Raw genomic sequence first — 19,442 nt, forward strand, 5'->3', positions numbered from 1 at the left:
GTGTTACACCCTACTTTCCTTCTGCAGCTCTGAAGTTGAGCTGAGCTAAAGTGTACTGATGGACCATGGGGAAGTGGTAGACAGAGGGCTGGACTGGGAGAGTAGGAAGAGGAAGGGGATGGGATGCTGCCAATGTGAAACCTGGGCTAGTTTCAGGGGGCTGGAATTAGGTTGCAGTGACCATCGCCAGAGAATTGGCCACAGACTTCAAGATTATCATAAACCTTCTAACATTCAATCTGATACATTTTAAACTGGGAATCTGATTAATAACTACAGCATTGGTGATCCCACAGACAGCCCTCAGGTCTTAGACTGACATAGGCCAAGAAGCTTCCCTAACAGACTGACTTAGTACTATGGATGTGAGTTTGATGACCCTGGACCTTAGTTTTCACCACATAGGTCAAGGCCTAAAATTATCTAGACTCTAAATGTAAGGCCCCATTTCTGTGCTTTAAATGAGTGTAGGGATCAAGAACAGCCATCCCAATATCAATATGGGCTTCACAGCATAGTGTGGGACCCTTGGATAGCTTGAGAATTTTTTGTGCAGGTATATTTTACTTTGATCACTCTATTTTTGTATATTTACTTTGTTTTTTACAACACATTTTATTTCTTTTTTCAGTTTAACCCTCTTTTAGAAAATCATTTTTTCCCTTGTCCTATAAATGATGTTAGCCTCTACAATCTTTTGGCTTCCTTGAGGCACTCCACAAGCACCAATAAATGTTAAATGTTGATAACTCTAAGAACAGAATTTGCTATGCCTTTAAGTCAAAAGACAAGAAACAGGAATGGCCTTTTCTATTCACAGAGGATAACTTGGAATGGTAAACATTTAACTTCAGAGAATCTAACAATGCAGTTAACTGCTTTTTTTCCTATTTTTTTAAAGTTACTTTTGATGCATTATGTTTGCTAAATCCTTTAGCTCAAGGCAAAATTCCTAACAGAGGTTTCTAGTCTAGTAGTGCTGCTAGTACCCAGAACTCAAGCTACACTGGACTCCAGCAGCATAATGGCTGTGTCATCAAATCACTAACGCCTCTGGAAATTGAAGGTCCCTCCCTGAGTGAAGCTTGCAATTAAAAACTGCAGGGACAGCAGGGGAGGGGTTGGCAAAGAGAGAGCTTTGCTCACCTGTACACATTTTAAAGGAGATAGGCATGCCTGTACTACAGTTATAACCACTAGAAAGGAAGGCTTCATTCCATTCATGTCATTCCCCTGTGAGGAGGTTTTTGTAAGAAATGCAAGGTTTACCAAGTTTCTATAATAGATGATTCCCCCAAATCAAAATAGATTATGTAGTTTCTATTTTTTTGTAATTAAAAAAATTTTTTATTTTTAAATATTTATTTATTTATTTAGGCTGCGCCGGGTCTTAGTTGCGGCACGTGGGATCTAGTTCCCTGACCAGGGATCGAGCCGGGGCCCCCTGGATTGGCACTGCAAAGTCTTAACCACTGGACCACAAGGGAAGTCCCTGTAGTTTCTTAAATGTACAAAAATGTAAACTTACCGTAACCATTCCTAAATCAAGTTTTCTAGTTCTAGACTGACACAATGATGGGGAGAGCTGGTGGTTTATTCTTCTTTGGTTATGAAGTTTCATAACTGTGTTCAGCAGATGCATACAAAATTACTATCTAAGACAGAACAGAGTGAATCTGATATTTCAGAGTTCAAAAGATCATTTGAAATTTTCTACCTGACTGTGGAATCCGATGATCCAGTTATGATCACCCTCTCGTCATACTGGAGACACAGGACAGAACCTGTGTGGCCTGTGAGAATTCGCTTGCATTCCAATGTGCTTTTATCCCAGATCTAGGATGGCAAACAAGATCCTTTTGATCATCGTGATAATGGGGTGCTGCAGAGGCTTGCTGGCTCTATTATGTGTTTGATTCCCCAAAAGAATCAAAGCCCGGAATAGTGTGGAATGCATTCTTTCCTATAGGTATAGCTAAGCACCTATATATATGTGGCTTCAGTACTAATGCAGACTTTATCCTTTTCATTAAGGAACAGCGGCAGCCTATAATTATGTGAAGGCCAAAAGAGTAATAGCCCATTCAGTGCACTTCAAGAAGAGAATTTAACCCTAGCCCTATCCATTTGCATGTGTTTCTGGAGGGAAGCAGGCATTTTTCCTTTAAGGAAATTTTGGCTTTTGGACTGGAAACAATCTAAAACTCTTACTTTCTGGAAATACTGCTTAGAGTTTATGCTTTAGATTGCTTTATACTGTGGTCATCCTCACCCCTTCTGCTACTTTCCCATAACTGAAGAGACCTCACCTTGATTGTGTTGTCTCGAAGGCCGCTTACTATCTTCTGATCATCATACTGTAAACAATAAACTCCTTTGCTTGTTTCACTTCGGCAGTGGATTCTCTGTAAGCTATGTCTTCCACATCTCCAATTAGATTCTATTGTCTAGGAAGAAGGAATGGTAAAGAAGCAATAATTAGGAAAGGACTAGAACTAAGCTCTTATCTGACTTTCATGGCAACCAATGACAAATGCTCAATGCTTTACTCTACTGGATATATAAAACTTAAGGCATTTTTTTAAAAAAGCCACTATTTAACGCTGTAAAGCATTTTTCCATGTGCAAAGTAATTAAAGATTTATTTCCTAGAACTCTCCTGTATATAACTCATTCAACTAAATAATAAACCAGCTGGAAAGAGACTGTTCACCAACAGAGGGCAAGCTATGAACCACATGAGGTTACCTACTCAGTGCTCATCTTCCATTTACGGTGGCCATTTCTACCAGTGAACTTCCACAGAGGCTCAATTCAGAAGATATTTGAATAATGGCTTATAAGTGCAACTTCAGCAGTTTCACTGCTGTTATCGTATTCTCTCTCTCATCTATTTATCTATCAGTAAACAATTTTTAAAAGCTTTAAATTTTTTTTGCCTGGGAATTTACTATATTTTACCTATCCTACTCACTTGTAAAGAAATTGATTTTTAACCCACACAATAAACCCTAATGGGTTTGCTGTAACAATGCTGTTACTGAAGAATGTTGATGATTCTCTAGTATTTGGCGAATACCCAAATATACATAGATTCTTACCTCAATATCTTGTATGATTTTAGGATAAAGTGCTCTATAAAAAGAGTTGGGAGGAGCATTCCCATCAGGAGGTTTGTTTTTGAATAAATACTGTCCCCTAAAAAACAACAAATATTTCCAAATAAAAATCATAATATTATACATTTACAAGGAACTTCCTATTTCTTCAAAGTGTTTTCACAGTTACCATTCCATATAATCTCCATAACTAGCCTGGAGAGGTGTGAAGTTAAGCTCGATTTCAGGAGTCCATGTCAAGGAGGAACTTTCTGGGCTCAAAGGAACTCTGCCAACATTGATTTGCTTTTGGGTAAAACAGAACATCAGAGTGTCAGGCCTTCAGGAATATTATGTCAATAGACAAATGGAATGCATATAGTCAGAATTCATCTGCTGACTATCAGACCTCTGTATAGACAGATTCATTAGCCTTATCTTTTGAAAATTTTGTTAGTGATGATTAACTACCACCTTTGAACTAGGCACATGCCCCAAAGACTTTCGTTTTCACTGAGTAAAAGCTGTGCCAGTGTCAGTGGAGTCTAGCATTGTGGGCAGCAGGAATGGCTCTGTCACAGAGATCACTTTTTCTAGTCTCCAGTTATATGGGGTAAGGTGTGTTGGCGGCTCAGGCACCCAGGCTGCTGGTGATCAGTGTAGCTATGCTTTAAAAGGAGCAATTTCGACAGAAAACAAAGGGATCACAGGAGTGTCCAGCAGCAAGTATGAAAGCAGATAAAAAAGAGAAATGCCTAGGGCTTCCCTGGTGGCACAGTGGTTAAGAATCTGCCTGCCAATGCAGCGGACACGGGTTCGAGCCCTGGTCTGGGAAGATCCCACATGCCGCGGAGCAACCAAGCCTGTGAGCCACAACTACTGAGCCTGCGCATCCGGAGCCTGTGCTCCGCAATGGGAGAGGCCGCGACAGTGAGAGGCCCGCGCACCGCGATGAAGAGTGGCTCCTACTCGCCGCAACTGGAGAAAGCCCTCGCACAGAAACGAAGACCCAACACAGCCAAAAATAAATAAATAAATAAATAAATAAATAAAACAATTATTAAAAAAAAAAAAGAAATGCCTAAGAGCACTGTGCTGTCCAGTCTAAGGCACAAAATTGACTTTCACAGGTGTGTTCCTAGCTATGTACATACATACATAGATTTTATTGCCTTTCCTTGATTCCAGTGAGCAACATTTGTTAGCATCTCCTTCCTTATGACAGCACATCTCTGGAATACTCATATCCCAAGCTAGATCTTTGCTACAAAAAAAAATCAGTAAATGGCAATCACTTCCTGCTGGGTAAAAAATTTAATTCCTCATCCTGAAGTTAAGAACCCACCAAACACGGTGTGCAAGCTAGTAAACCCCACTATGGGTGTACTAACTGCTGTTCTCATTGGCACTGTGCCTTGCAAAGTGGAGACAGGCAGAAATGCCTCTGAGTGTAATCCTGGCACCAGAGAAATCATGTTTTCCACTCATCCACTGAAATCCAGTCATCCACTCCTCCCTCTGTAGCTCCATTACAAAATAATTAATTGTTCAGTGTCTCTAGGAGCACGTCTCCCCTGCCCTCTTCCTATTATACACCTTGAAAATTAGTTGAGAAAATTTCCTATTAGGAAGGTAGCTGGCTCTGACTTCTGTGTTGATACAAAAAGGGTAATCTGCAACAGAGAAGCTAAAATAATAGTTTTTTTTTTTAAAAGGGACTAATAGGAACAAGAAACATGATACATCAACATAAAGAAAAGGACAAACAAGACACACTATGAAATAATTTGGGCTTGAAGATACACTTCTCTGAACAATATTATTCTATAAACACATTGCAGGCAAACAGATTTTGAATGAAGAAGTTCTAATCTGGTTAATAGGGAATTCCCTGGCAGTCCAGTGGTTAGGACCCGGCACTTCCACTGCTGGGGGACCGAGTTCAACCTCTGGTGGGGGAACTAAGATCACGCAAGCTGCACAGCTCAGCAAAAAAAAAAAAAAAAAAAAAATCTGGTCAATAATTACGATTTAATAGTTTCAACGTCAACATCCTTTAATGAGGTAAGAATCACTATATTCATTTGGCAGATGAAGAAATCAAATGTCAGGGAGGTTAAGCAACTTGCCCAAGGTCACACAGCTAGTGAGTAGACCTGGGATTTGAATCTAAGTCTGACTTCAGAGGCCACACTCTTAATTACTTTATATCTCTGGTGGGTTTTTTTGTTTGTTTTTTAAATTTTTATTTATTTATTTTTGGCTGCATTGGGTCTTTGCTGCTGTGCGCGAGCTTTCTCTAGTTGCAGAGTGGGGGCTAACTCTTTGTTGTGGTGTGCGGGCTTCTCGTTGTGGTGGTTTCTCTAGTTGCAGAGCACAGGCTCTAGGCGAGCAGGCTTCAGTAGTTGTGGCGTGTGGGCTCAGTAGTTGTGGCTCGCGGGCTTAGCTGCTCCACAGCATTGGGATCTTCCCGGACCAGGGCTCGAACCTACGTCCCCTGCATTGGCAGGTGGATTCTCAACCACTGCGCCACCAGGGAAGCCCTAACTACTTTATTGTCTCTCAAGGCCCACCATTTCTCAGAGATTCCTGTCCTCCTTTTAATCTCTGGCAATCGTATACAGGCACCCCAGGATTTTCTTCATATGCAATGAAACTATACCCTAAGGAAAGAGAAATCATACAAACCTCTGATCTCATTTTCTACCTCACTGTATTTATCACACCTTGCTAAAGTATTTGAATTTCTTTGAATCAAAGGTGCTACAAAAAAGAGTGGCTAAGTGTTGAAAACTGGTTTCTCAGTCTATATTTATTTTTTAAGTCAAAACCTTTTATGATGGAAGCCCTTTGACAACAGGGGCCACTTCTATGTGAAACGCCTAGTACTTTTGAGAGTGTGAGGACATGATAAATGCTAAATATTAAATTCAGAATGTTATCATAAAATGTGATCTGCTGATTAAGAAAATGGACTTTTCCCAAGCGGTCTTCTATTATACTTTTAAGAGTCACCATTACTGAGCAGAGAGAATATTCAGTATTATTCAAGAGAGAAAATAAGAGTTCATGTCCTAGGGGCAGACTGTCAAATTCATCTAGATATAAAATATAACAGTAGAGTGGAAATTAAAGCCAAAGCTTTTTTAGAAAACTGTATTTATTTATTTTTGGTTGGAAGAAATGGAAGAAACTTTCAAAGACAGTATTTGGGGAAAGGTAGTATAACAGACTTTATTGACAAAGGAGGCTTGGTTAAGACAACTTGCAAGAAAAAAATGAGAAAGTGATCATAGATTAATTTTTTTTTTTTAAGTGGGGAAGGACAACTAACACAGGAAGAAAGGCAACATGTAAAAATAAGCAGCCACAGAATGTGAGGGGGATACTGGAGGCGATCTTCATGGGGTGAACAAATATTTGAAATTTCATGGGTCTATATCAAGCTAAGATGATAAATATGGCCAAAGACAAAGGAATACAGTCAGAACTCTGAAGGATACTCAAAAGAGCAGGAATGGGTTTCTATGGTTGAAGAGATAGAGGGAAGAGTGATAACTGGTGCTGAATCCTGAATTATTTCTCAGCTATACCTTCACATACCCTTTTAAAAGGCCAAAAAGCCATCTGTTCAATGATCTTACTTGGTTTTTTCTTCTGTATAACTAACATAATAGATCTTTAGTGCCAACCCTAAGCAAAACTGTGGAGCCTACATTTATCTTTGACATTTTCACACGTATGTGTCAAGATCTGTCCATCTACTTCTTGTTCTCCCTGCCTTCAAAAAAAGAGACTTTGTAAAGTCCCAAGGTGTGATAAAGGCTTATTGTCATTTACAGTCCAAATGGGAACAAAGTACATTTTAACAGGGAACAAAACCTTTATAGCTATGGGAATAAGTCTCTACAACTGAAATTTCAGGTCAGGACTTATTTGGAGGGGAGTTTCTTTTCATTTTTTTTTTTTTTCCCCTGAAGGGTGGAGGAATATTCCTAGCTGCCCTAAAATTTTCCCATGTAAGCAACTGCCTCCTCTATTTCTAAGGCTCATCCTGGCATGCTTAGCAAAATGATGGACTTTGAATGCCATACAACTATATACTTTTTTGCTTTTTTATACAATATAAAGAGTTTATTTCCAAATTATGAAATAAGTTATGAAAGATAAGATTTCTAGTTTTCTATATAGTGAAATAAGTGAGAATAAAGAAAACATATTTGGGGAGGAGAAATAATAACTTTCACTTATGCAATTTTTATATAGCCAAAAATTGCCTGGCATTTGCTTCCTAATTTAATTGAATTTGGGAGAAATTTTAAAGTCTTCCTAATGGCCAGAATGACAGAAATCTCTTGAAGCACTTGGTATAATATTTAGAGGTCATTATGTTTATTATGCTTTAATGAATTTCAAAGATGCAAAAAAAGAAAGGGAGCTGACTATATTTTTATGAAAATTGCTAAGAAAAGCTGATCCTCCATTCTTAACTGTTCTGTATCTCTTTATGATCCACGATAAACAATTCATAAAATTAATTGCTCAGGATATCACTGAGCATATATATGCCTGCTGGTGCATATCTACCAACTAAAACATTCAATATGTCACCTTTATTTTATTTATGAAACATTCACACCCAACTTTCTTATAGTGACATTATAGAGACATCCTCCGAGAGAAAATTATATATAGAAGACATCTTCCAGAAGTTCTAATGAAATGGTACCATTACATTAAGAGAACAACAAAATTGGTGACTATCTCTTGGGCTGCTAACTATATAATGCCTTAAGGGATTCAGGATTAAGCAGTAAAATCTTGAGAAAATATAAGAGTCTTAAAAAGAAACAATGATTTATACTAAATTCCAATCTTCCCTCTTTCTGATGGCTTGAGTTCATATTCTAGTTGGGCATAAAAATAATTTTGATTACAAAGATGATAAAACACCACAGGCAAGGGCTGAAGGCAAGAAATCTGAAAAAGAAAATAATTATTTGTTCTGGATTATTTTAGGGGAAAGCTAGATCTGATGGCTTCTGTGTGATTCAAAGCCATCTACTTGCCTTATAAATTGCCCATCAGCCCTTTTTCAGGATACCAATCTCTGCCCAGAGAACAGAACGCTTCAAATAGAATGGCTGGCCAGTTTTTTATGATTTTTTGCAAAGCAGTATTAACACATTATTATGTCACTTATGAGTTACTGGTCAGGAGAAAAACTGCCAAGTACACGAACAACTATTTAACATTTTTTGCTATAAAACAGCAAAATCACTGTATCAAAAGATAAGTGGTCTCATGGCTCCCAATAATACTGTATTCCAGAGACGAAAAGGCCAGGTCCTGAAGCTCTGTAATAGTAAGAACGTTAAAAGGCTCACCACCCTCTTCGTTCTGCCAGGCCTCTCCACAGAGAATCTGTCCTGACCATTCTCTCGATGAGCTTCTTCCATAACATGCCATCAGATGTCACTCGGTACCATTCCTTGCACACAAGTTCAGCAGCACATAGTGATTTGGCATCCAGGTATGACAGAATGTTCTCAGCGATGTGATCTAAACCCCGAGCTTTCGGTGGGGGGAGGAGGCAAAGAAAAAGAACATAGATAGTGGTGAATGATTTTTTACAAAAGGTCTTTTAAATCAGAACAGCATTTATTCTGCTATGAAGGCACATTACTGTCCCTAGTGTGGTCAGTTTCTTTTTCAAACAGACTGGGGTAAAATGAGTGTCAATAATTTTTCTATAAGGTTACAGAAATGAACAGTATTTTCCATCTTCCTTTAGATAAGGAAGTGAAAACTAACAACCAGCAAACCCCCCAAGATATTAAAAATAAAAACATTTCCAGGAAACAATTCACATCTATCTATATGGATTTTGGCACTAGGGGATGTTCTATGGATGGCATCTCAAACTCTGTGGTTCAGACACCCCACACCCTAATTCTCTATATTAGGTCCATTTCTCATTCTGCTTCTATTACTGCTGCAGTTCCTAAGCTGTTCAGTAAAAGAAATATCCTTTAAATGTACTGGGGGAGAGGCACTAAGTCAGAATGTTCTGGATTATAGAATTCTGGGCATGCAGAAAGGAGAGAAGAAGGAAATACAGATTGGTATAGAAACATCCCAAGAGGAATGACCGAGAGGTATGTTTAAGTTCAAGTATGAGTTTAATTTTAGATGTTTAAAAAATATAATTGAGAACAGTTGCTGCTATAAAGCCTAAATGACAGTTGGCCAAAAATGGAAAAAAAAAAATCCCAGACCAATAGATAACTTAGAATTTCAGAGACTATTTTTGTAGGATATACAGAGAAAAACAGTGGAAGTAGATCTTGGACTGTGTTAACTGGGTGGGCTTCTCAATTACGATTCTCTACTACCCAAATCTGTACTGGGGCCTCAGAGGAACAAATCCTATAAAATAGGATATCCGCACTAACTTTTGGCTGCTGTTCTAACTCACAAGTGAGACAAAAACATTCAAAGTTATTTCTCTTTACAGGTTACATATCAGAGGTTTGCTAAAGACTTAAATAGTGCAGAAAAGATTCCTTCATACTCTGATTCCCTTAGGCACAAACTTAACAAACAGGAGAGAGAATACCACATTTCATTTTGTGTCTTTCCCCTGAATCATACAAAGACACATTTGGATGCCATTAGCAAAAATCCAAATGTGCTTAAACACTATTTTAATTATAAAAATTGTATGGATGTCAGTCACATTTTTCAGCAGATTTGGAAAAGAAAGCATTAAATGGATCTTGTTTGGCTGGCATCACATGTTCATATTTAAGCATAAGCAGATGGAGGCATTCATCACCTAATTCTTATTAAAGAAACATGACTATAAGCCAATTAAAGATATAATAATTAGTTCGTTATACAAAATACAGTAATGGCACAATTTCTGCATCTTTATATTGAAACTTCCTACACCATCAGAAGTTCCCAAAATGCATTCCTGTTTTTAATGGCTGGCATGAAATTGCTCCTGATCTTTCACTCTGTCCCTATAATAAGTCTTTGGAAGTAATTTCACCTAACACTCCAAACAAACCCATTACATTAATGGATTACAGGCATTTTTTGAAGTAGTTTGGTTTACTAAATGCAGCCAGATGGTGTAGGTTCATAAGTTAAAGTGGCCATAAAGCATTAGACTGATGATTTAGTGTCTTATAAAGTGGTCAGCAGATATACATCAGAGATTGGTATTAGGCAAAGGATACACAAGTCTAATCATCTCCTGTTCAATTCTTAGTGGTATATGCTTGAGATCGTAACATGTCTCAGTGACTGGGAAGAGCACAGTAATGAGGTACACACAGATTGTTCGCACAAAGAAAACTGTTTGCCTATGACTAAAATAAAATCCAATGAGTGAAGAAGGGGCAGAAATCTATTCTACTTAACAAAAGATATAGGAACAAACTCAGCTTGAAAATGGTTATCTCTAAGATATAAATAGGCATTTCTTTTATTTTAAAGGGCAATTTAAATTCCAATTTTGGAAAAACAAATTTTTAAAAAGATATAATTGGCAAAGGTTAAGCAAAGTGGTAATACGCAGTTTGGGGGGGAAGGTATAAGTTGGTATATTTTTCTTAGAGGATAGTTTGGCATATGTATTAGAAGCCTTAAAAAATGTTCATAATTCATTAATATAGAAATCCCACTTCTGGTATTTTTTTCCCTAGGATGCCCAAAAGATGAATAAGAATGTCTACCACAGCACAGTTTATAATGGAAAAAACATTTTAAACTACCTAAATGTTCAATAAAGGGTTTAAATAATATGTGCTTCAATCACCATAAATAATAAATACTATAAAAAAATTATTTTTTAAAAGAACCAACACTTAGAAAAACACATTAAGAGAATACAGTAAGAAAAAAATGTTACAAACACTTATGAGGGAAATATACACACCTAGGAAAAATATTAATAGCATATTAGTAGTTCTCTCTGAATGGTAGGGTTCTGGTAAATTTTATTTTTATATTTTAAACTTTTTTGAATTTTCTAAATTTCCCATAAGTGCTATAATCAGCAAACAACTGAAAAAAAAAATAAAAACAAGATAAGCTATTTTAGAGATTCACTTACTTTTGTACTATTTTTCTTTTAAAATAAGCTATTAACACAGGTGAGAAACTTGTATTTTCCTGAGACAGCATTTCCCCCAAATACTGATGCCTACATAGTATCCTAGATCACCATCAAGCATTCAGTGAAACAACCACAGCACTCTCCAAAGTATTTTAAGTGTGTGTGTGTATATGTGTGTCTGTGTATGTACAAATATATATATACATTTTAAAAAATATATAGTTTATAATAGCTATTTAGTTCCTGAGCAGTGAGATTGTTAACCCTGGCATTTACATATTTAATATCACAACAAGGCTCCTGAGATACCATTCTTTCTAAAATATTCAATTAAAAATGTTTCTTATTCATTCCTATAATGTAAATATTCTGTTGATAAATTCCCATAGAAATCCAAATTCAAATACATTAGTTAATATACCTTAAAACTAAGACACATCTCAAACCAGACAACACCTCAGAAAAGATTCTATTTAAACCTACGTGTGAGTAAAAATAGGGTGAATAGAGACAGGGAGAAGAGAGGGGAAAGAGGAGTCTCTATTATTTATAGAGTTTGATTTTTTGTATTTATATCCCAAGAAGGTATAATTAAAATACTCAGTTTGTAAAAATCAAGCCAACAAAGATTTTTTAAAATAGAGAGATATAGAGCTGTAGATTTAGTATGATTATCATTGTAACATGTCTTCCAGGCAAATTAATGGCTCACAAACATCTGTAGACATACCTGGCAGAGCAGTTATGAAATCCCTCTGCAACATAGGTTTAAGATACGAGTTTATGTGCCCATGTTGGTAATGACACATTTGGGATATAAGATGTTCCACAAATTCCACTTGATCGGACTCTGACCACTGCTCAAAATATTTGACACACAGTTCCTTTTCCTTCTCATAGCTTGCCGAGAGTTTCCGTTGCTTGGGCACAATCATACTGGAAGTGCCATTGGCAAGTTTTGTCTGTAGAAGAGGTGGATTGAAAGAAACATATAAGTATTGAAAATAAGGGAAATTATATAATTTTCCAGTCTGGCATGCTATGTTATGTATGTCTATATGATGGAGCTCACTCTGTTACTCTATTAGTAATTGGATGTTTGCAAACAGCAGTTACATGGAAAAAGCCACAGAAATACCACAGCAAGTTGGTAAATCAGGAATACTGCTGGATGACAAGGTATCCATTTCCAAAAGTTCGTAGGAAAGCATTATTTGGAGATATATAGATGAAAACCCATGAAAGCATGTTATTATTAGCAAGCAAAAAAGCTAATTTGCTTTTTCTTGTATACACCAGTTACTAGGCATTTATACAATTACTTACTCACAACTTATTTTTTAATAGTCAAGTAAGAAATCCTCCATGCAAAGAAAAGCCAATGAATAATTTGAGACCCTGGTACCTTTGGAGATAAAGCTTAAATAACATCAATGCTCAGTATACCCTTTTCCTCCCCCCAACCCCCCCAAAATCCTATCTCTGCTGTCATCAAAATTATATGCCATAAAGTCTTCTATATTAATTGGTTCATTCAATAAATATTAATTGAGCATCTATAATGTGCCAAACACTGTCCTAGGTGCTAGGAATACAGGATTGAACAAAAATAATACAGTCTCTACCATCAGTAACTTACATTGTAGTAGGTACAGCAAGCTAAAAACATTACCATACAAACAGAAAATATAATGTAGATAGTATTTTGAAGAAAAATAAAGCAGGATAAAGGGATAGAAAAATTAATATATGCTATTGTGACGGGCAAAAATCTAAGATGGTCCCCCAAGAAATTCTTGACCCCTGGTGTACAAGCATCTCTCTCAGTTATTCAAACAAACATGTAGGTACTGCCGTGACTTAATTAAGGTCCCAAATCAGGACCTTAAGATAGGGAGATTAGTCCAGTGGGTGTGACCTAATGACATGAGCCCTTTAAAAGCAGAGAGTTTTCTCCAATTGGTTGCAGAAGAGAAGGGGATCACCTGACTAGGAATTTGGTCATCCTTAGGAGCTGAGAACAGCTCCCAGCAGACAGCCAGTAAGGAAATGGGGACCTCAATCCTACAAAGGCAAGGAGCTGAATTTGCCAACAACGACAACAACAATGAGCTGAGAAGATTTTTCCCCAGATGAGAACTCAGCCCAGCCAACACCTTGATTTCAGCCTTGGGATACTCTGAGCAGAGGACCCAGTCATGCTATATCAGACTTCCGACCTAGACAACAGTGAGCTAATGAATGGGTGTTATTTTAACTTGCTAAGTTTGTAGTAATTTGTTATGTAGCAATTAAAAAAAATAAACAACCTAACAATTATTTAAGTCTAAGGGGTCAGAGATAGTTTCCCTAAAGATATGACATTTGAACTGACACATGAAGGAAATGAGGGGACTAGACATTTTGTTACATGGGGGAAGAATGGTCTAGGCAATGGGCATTTTGAGAGCAAAGGTCCTGGGTGGTAGTCTAAATGGCATGTTCAAGGAACAACAGGAGGGCCCAGCGTGGCTAGAATCAAGTGAGCAAAGCAAGAAGAAATACAGTTAAGAAGTAGTCCAAGCCAGATGATCCAGGTCATTTGGGCGGTAGTAGCTATCTCCAAAGATGGCCCCAAACAATTCCATCCCTCCCTGAACATGAATTCTGTTCCTCCTATCAAGAAGTAGTTTGTCCTAGCCTTTGAATCTGGCCTTTGACTAACAGAATGTGGAGAAAGTGACATTCTGGGACTTCTGAGTCCAGGTAACTTCTGCCTACTCCACCTTAGAACCTTGAGCCACCATGTAAGAAATTCAGAGTACCCTGCTGGAGAGGGAAGTCTGGAGGATGAGAAGCTATGCAGAGAGAGGTCACATGGAGAAGCACATAGCCTGAGCATGACAATCTGAGACATTATAAAGGATCACTGCTATGTGGAGAATAGGCTGCAGGGGACATGAATGGAAATTAGGAGACTAATTAACAGATTACTTCACAGTAGTCCATGGAAGAGACAACAATCTTTTGGACTAGTAAGGTAGCTACAGACGTGGTGAGAAATAACTGGGATTCCACATACACTTTGAAGGCAGAGCTAACTGAATTAGCTGATAGGCTGAATATGGGGTATGAGGGGAAAAAAGGAGACAAGGACCATACTCAAGTTTGAAGCTGGGGAACACTAGGGTAAGATTCAGAAATTAACTGAAATTTTTGCTACTCTAAAAGTTGATTTTCTTTAGAGGATAACCACAACGTGGTAGGTACAACTAGGTACTTGTACTTTTTTTTTTTTTGGCTGAATCAGGTCTTAGTTGCGGCACGCAGGATCTTTCGTTGCGGCATACGGGCTTCTCTCTAGTTGTGGCGCGTGGGTTTCTCTCTAGTTGTGGCACGCGGGCTCAGTAGTTGCAGCGTGTGAGCTTAGTTGCCCCGTGGCATGTGGGATATTAGTTCCCCAACCAGGGATTGAACCCGCGTCCCCTGCTTTGTACTTTTCAAAGTAACTTGATGGATCTTTGGCATATTTGACAGAGGCAAACCCAGTGTGGCAAGGAGACCCATGCTACTGTGGAGTTCATACCTGCCTAGACATATTGAATGTGCCATAAAACTGTATCAAATTTGGATAATCAACTTCTGCTATTAAAGGCACAGACTTGCCTTAATTTCTAAAGTTTAACTCCTACCTGTAGGCCTCTTTACAAATGATTCCAGATACACAGCTGAAAGTATACTTCCAAGAATGGTATTAGCCATTCTCCTTTTTTTTTTTTAATTTAAAAAAAATTTTTTATTTATTTTTGGCTGCGTTGGGTCTTCACTGTTGTGCATGGGCTTTTCTCTAGTTGCGGCAAGTGGGGGCTACTCTTTGTTGTGGTGCACCGGCTTCTCATTGTGGTGGCTTCTCTTGTTGTGGAACACAGGCTCTAGGTGCAAGGGCTTCAGTAGTTGTGGCACGCAGGCTCAGTAGCTGTGGCTTGTGGGCTCTAGAGCACAGGCTCAGTAGTTGCGGTGCATGGGCTTAGTTGCTCCACGGCATGTGGGATCTTCCCGGACCAGGGATTGAACCATTGTCCCCTGCATTGGCGCACTGGCAGGCAGGTTCTTAACCATTGCACCACCAGGGAAGTCCCAAGCCATTCTATTTACATAGAAGGAGCGGACACCATAAACAGCAAGCCTTGGTGTACACACAGTTGTATGTTTTTCAGCATAAATGCCACAGTTGTCTATAAGACCAAAAATGATTAATAAGAACCTTGTTGGACATGGGCCTTGGGGGACTTCTGGGCTGTTTTATGTAGGTTATTTGTTTGTATCTCAGAAAATGAAAACTTGTGAAATATGGAGTAAGATTTTGAGAGCTAATAAATAGGTGGGTTTACAAGCTTGACCAAATGCCACTTCTGATCCCAACATCCAAAACCTCTCACTCCATCACCTTTTATATATTTGTCTTTTATCTTTTAAAAGGTGGAAACGGACTGGAGTTGGATGCCACCAGAGTATTGTATTCTGGCTAAAGACCAGAAACGTCAGTAACAAAAAACAATAATCAGCAAAGTAATGAAATTATTCTGTTTATACTTTAAATGAACCAGATGTTTCTATAAAAATGGGATCAGCGGCTATCAGACCATTAACAGATAAAAATGCCTAAGGATTTCACATATTGATTATCCCACCACAGGAGCTAAAGTTCAGTCAAGACTTTGCCATACTTTCAATGATCCAATCATAAATGGGACCTAAAACACTGGCTATTAGAAATGAAGTATAACCTGAGAGTTCATGTGTTTGCCAAATGTCTGCTGGTACTACATTCTAGTCACCACCCCTCAAAACAGAGTATTTCCTTGTAGGTAGAAAGACATACACCTCAGATCCATCATCACTTTAAATGAGTACTCTTAATCACTACACCATACCGCATTATTTTAAGAGCGTTGGCCCTAGAGTAGAAAGACCTGGTTTTAAATTTTAACTCCTCAATTTAGCAGCTGTGTGACATGGAACAAATAACTTGATTTTTTTTTGAGTCTCTGTTCCCCTTGTCTGTAAAATGGGGCTAATTATAGAATCTATTCCATTGGGTGTTTGTGAAGATCAAATAAAATAATCTAAGAAAAGCCATGCTTAATTAGCTCACCACCTGGCACACAGTAAAGTGCTCAGTAAATCAACAGTCAATGAATTTATGACACTGCTGGAGCTAGGCCTTCTCTCTCTTTTTGAAAATATATCCTTCTTTCTTATTATGTAATATATTTTTTCTATTTTAATTTTCATTGAAGTATAATATACGTAAAAGTACATAATCTTAAGTGTACAGCTTGATGAATTTCCACAAGGTAAACATACTATGTAACTAGCACCCAGGTGAAGAAACAGATTATCACAAGCCTCACAAGCCCTGCCTTGTGCTCCCTTTTTCAAGTCACTAGCACCCCTAAGGGTAACCACTATACTCATTTCACTTTTTCTTTTAACATCTTTATTGGAGTATAATTACTTTACAGTGAGTGGTATGTTAGTTTCTGCTTTATAACAAAGTGAATCAGCTATACATATACATATATCCCCATATCTCCTCCCTCTTGCGACTCCCTCCCACTCTCCCTATGTCACCCCTCTAGGTGGTCACAAAGAACCGAGCTGATCTCCCTGTGCTATGCGGCTGCTTCCCACTAGCTATCTATTTTACATTTGGTAGTATATATAAGTCCATGCCACTCTCTCACTTCGTCCCAGCTTACCCTTCCCCCTCCCCGTGTCCCCAAGTCCATTCTCTACGTCTGCGTCTTTATTCCTGTCCTGCCCCTAGGTTCTTCAGAACCTTTTTTTTTTTTTTAGATTCCACATATATGTGTTAGCATACGGTATTTCTTTTTCTCTTTCTGACTTACTTCACTCTGTATGACAGACTCTAGGTCCATCCACCTCATTACAAATAACTCAATTTCATTTCTTTTTATGGCTGAGTAATAGTCCACTGTATATATGTGTCACATCTTCTTTATCCATTCATCTGTTGAATGACACTTAGGTTGCTTCCATGTCCTGGCTACTGTAAATAGAGCTGCAATGAACATTGTGGAACATGACTCTTTTTGAATTATGGTTTTCTCAGGGTATATGCCCAGTACTGGGATTGCTGGGTCATATGGCAGTTCTATTTTTAGTTTTTTAAGGAACCTCCATACTGTTCTCCATCGTGGCTGTATCAATTTACATTCCCACCAACAGTGCAAGAGGGTTCCCTTTTCTCCACACCCTCTCCAGCATTTATTGTTTGTAGATTTTTTGATGATGGCCATTCTGACTGGTGTGAGGTGATACCTCATTGTAGTTTTGATTTGCATTTCTCTAATGATTAGTGATGTTGAGCATTCTTTCATGTGTTTGTTGGCAATCTGTATATCTTCTTTGGAGAAATGTCTGTTTAGGTCTTCTGCCCATTTTTGGATTGGGTTGTTTGTTTTTTTGATACTGAGCTGCATGAGCTGCTTGTAAATTTTGGAGATTAATCCTCTGTCAGTTGCTTCATTTGCAAATATTTTCTCCCATTCTGAGGGTTGTCTTTTTGTCTTGTTTATGGTTTCCTTTGCTGTGCAAAAAGCTTTTAAGTTTCATTAGGTCCCATTTGTTTATTTTTGTTTCTATTTCCATTTCTCTAGGAGGTGGGTCAAAAAGGATCTTGCTGTGATTTATGCCATAGAGTGTTCTGCCTATGTTTTCCTCTAAGAGTTTTATAGAGTCTGGCCTTACATTTAGGTCTTTAATCCATTTTGAGTTTATTTTTGTGTATGGTGTTAGGAAGTGTTCTAATTTCATTCTTTTATATGTAGCTGTCCAGTTTTCCCAGCACCACTTATTAAAGAGGCTGTCTTTTCTCCATTGTATATTCTTGCCTCCTTTATCAAAAATAAGGTGACCATATGTGCGTAGGTTTATCTCTGGGCTTTCTATCCTGTTCCATTGATCTATATTTCTGTTTTTGTGCCAGTACCATACTGTCTTTGTGCCAGTACCATAGCTTTGTAGTATAGTCTGAAGTCCAGGAGCCTGATTCCTCCAGGTCTGCTTTTCTTTCTCAAGATTGCTTTGGCTATTCGGGGTCTTTTGTGTTTCCATACAGATTGTGAGATTTTTTTGTTCTAGTTCTGTGAAAAATGCCATTGGTAGTTTGATAGGGATTGCATTGAATCTGTAGATTGCTTTGGGTAGTACATTTTCACAATGTTGATTCTTCCAATCCAAGAACATGGTATATCTCTCCATCTGTTTGTATCATCTTTAATTTCTTTCATCAGTGTCTTATAGTTTTCTGCATACAGGTCTTTTGTCTCCTTAGGTAGGTTTATTCCTAGGTATTTTATTCATTTTGTAGCAATGGTGAATGGGATTGTTTCCTTAATTTCTCTTCCAGATTCTTCATCATTAGTGTATAGGAATGCAAGAGATTTCTGTGCATTAATTTTGTATCCTGCTACTTTACCAAATTCATTGATTAGCTCTAGTAGTTTTCTGGTAGCATCTTTAGGATTCTCTATGTATAGTATCATGTCATCTGCAAACAGTGACAGCTTTACTTCTTCTTTTCCAATTTGGATTCTTTTTATTTCTTTTCCTTCTCTGATTGCTGTGGCTAAAACTTCCAAAACTATGTTGAATAACAGTGGTGAGAGTGGGCAACCTTGTCTTGTTCCTGATCTTAGAAGAAATGGTTTCAGTTTTTCACCATTGAGAATGATGTTGTCTGTGGGTTTGTCATACATGGCCTTTATTATGTTGAGGTAAGTTCCCTCTATGCCCACTTTCTGGAGAGTTTTTTATCATAAATGGGTGTTGAATTTTGTCAAAAGCTTTTTCTGCATCTATTGTGATGATCATATGGTTTTTCTCCTTCAGTTCGTTAATATGGTTTATCACATTGATTGATATGTATATATTGAAGAATCCTTGCATTTCTGAGATAAACCTCACTTGATCACGGTGCATGATCCTTTAAATGTGCTGTTGGATTCTCTTTGCTAGTATTTTGTTGAGGATTTTTGCATCTATGTTCGTCAGTGATATTGGCCTGTAGTTTTCTTTCTTTGTGACATGTTTGTCTGGTTTTGGTATCAGGGTGATGGTGGCCTCGTAGAATGAATTTGGGAGTGTTCTTCCCTCTGCTATATTTTGGAAGAGTTTGAGAAGGATAGGTGTTAGCTCTTCTCTAAATGTTC

The 19,442-nt window shown here is 37.9% G+C and overlaps 1 protein-coding gene across 4 annotated transcripts in view; it reads right to left on the reverse strand.

Annotated features, from left to right (window-relative positions):
- BTRC (beta-transducin repeat containing E3 ubiquitin protein ligase) overlaps positions 1-19,442 on the reverse strand; it is a 185,893-nt gene that overhangs the window by 13,798 nt on the left and 152,653 nt on the right. For all 4 annotated transcript variants that reach the window (XM_059899708.1, XM_059899707.1, XM_059899706.1 and 1 more), the window contains 5 exons: positions 11,957-12,188; positions 8,486-8,672; positions 3,102-3,198; positions 2,310-2,447; positions 1,718-1,836 (listed from right to left, as the gene is read on the reverse strand). In XM_059899708.1, the coding sequence (XP_059755691.1) occupies positions 1,718-1,836; positions 2,310-2,447; positions 3,102-3,198; positions 8,486-8,672; positions 11,957-12,188 (773 nt within the window). The remainder of the gene's footprint in view (positions 1-1,717; positions 1,837-2,309; positions 2,448-3,101; positions 3,199-8,485; positions 8,673-11,956; positions 12,189-19,442) is intronic.

This window comes from Balaenoptera ricei, chromosome 16, assembly GCF_028023285.1.
Source record: "Balaenoptera ricei isolate mBalRic1 chromosome 16, mBalRic1.hap2, whole genome shotgun sequence".
Classification (NCBI taxonomy): Eukaryota; Metazoa; Chordata; class Mammalia; order Artiodactyla; family Balaenopteridae; genus Balaenoptera; species Balaenoptera ricei.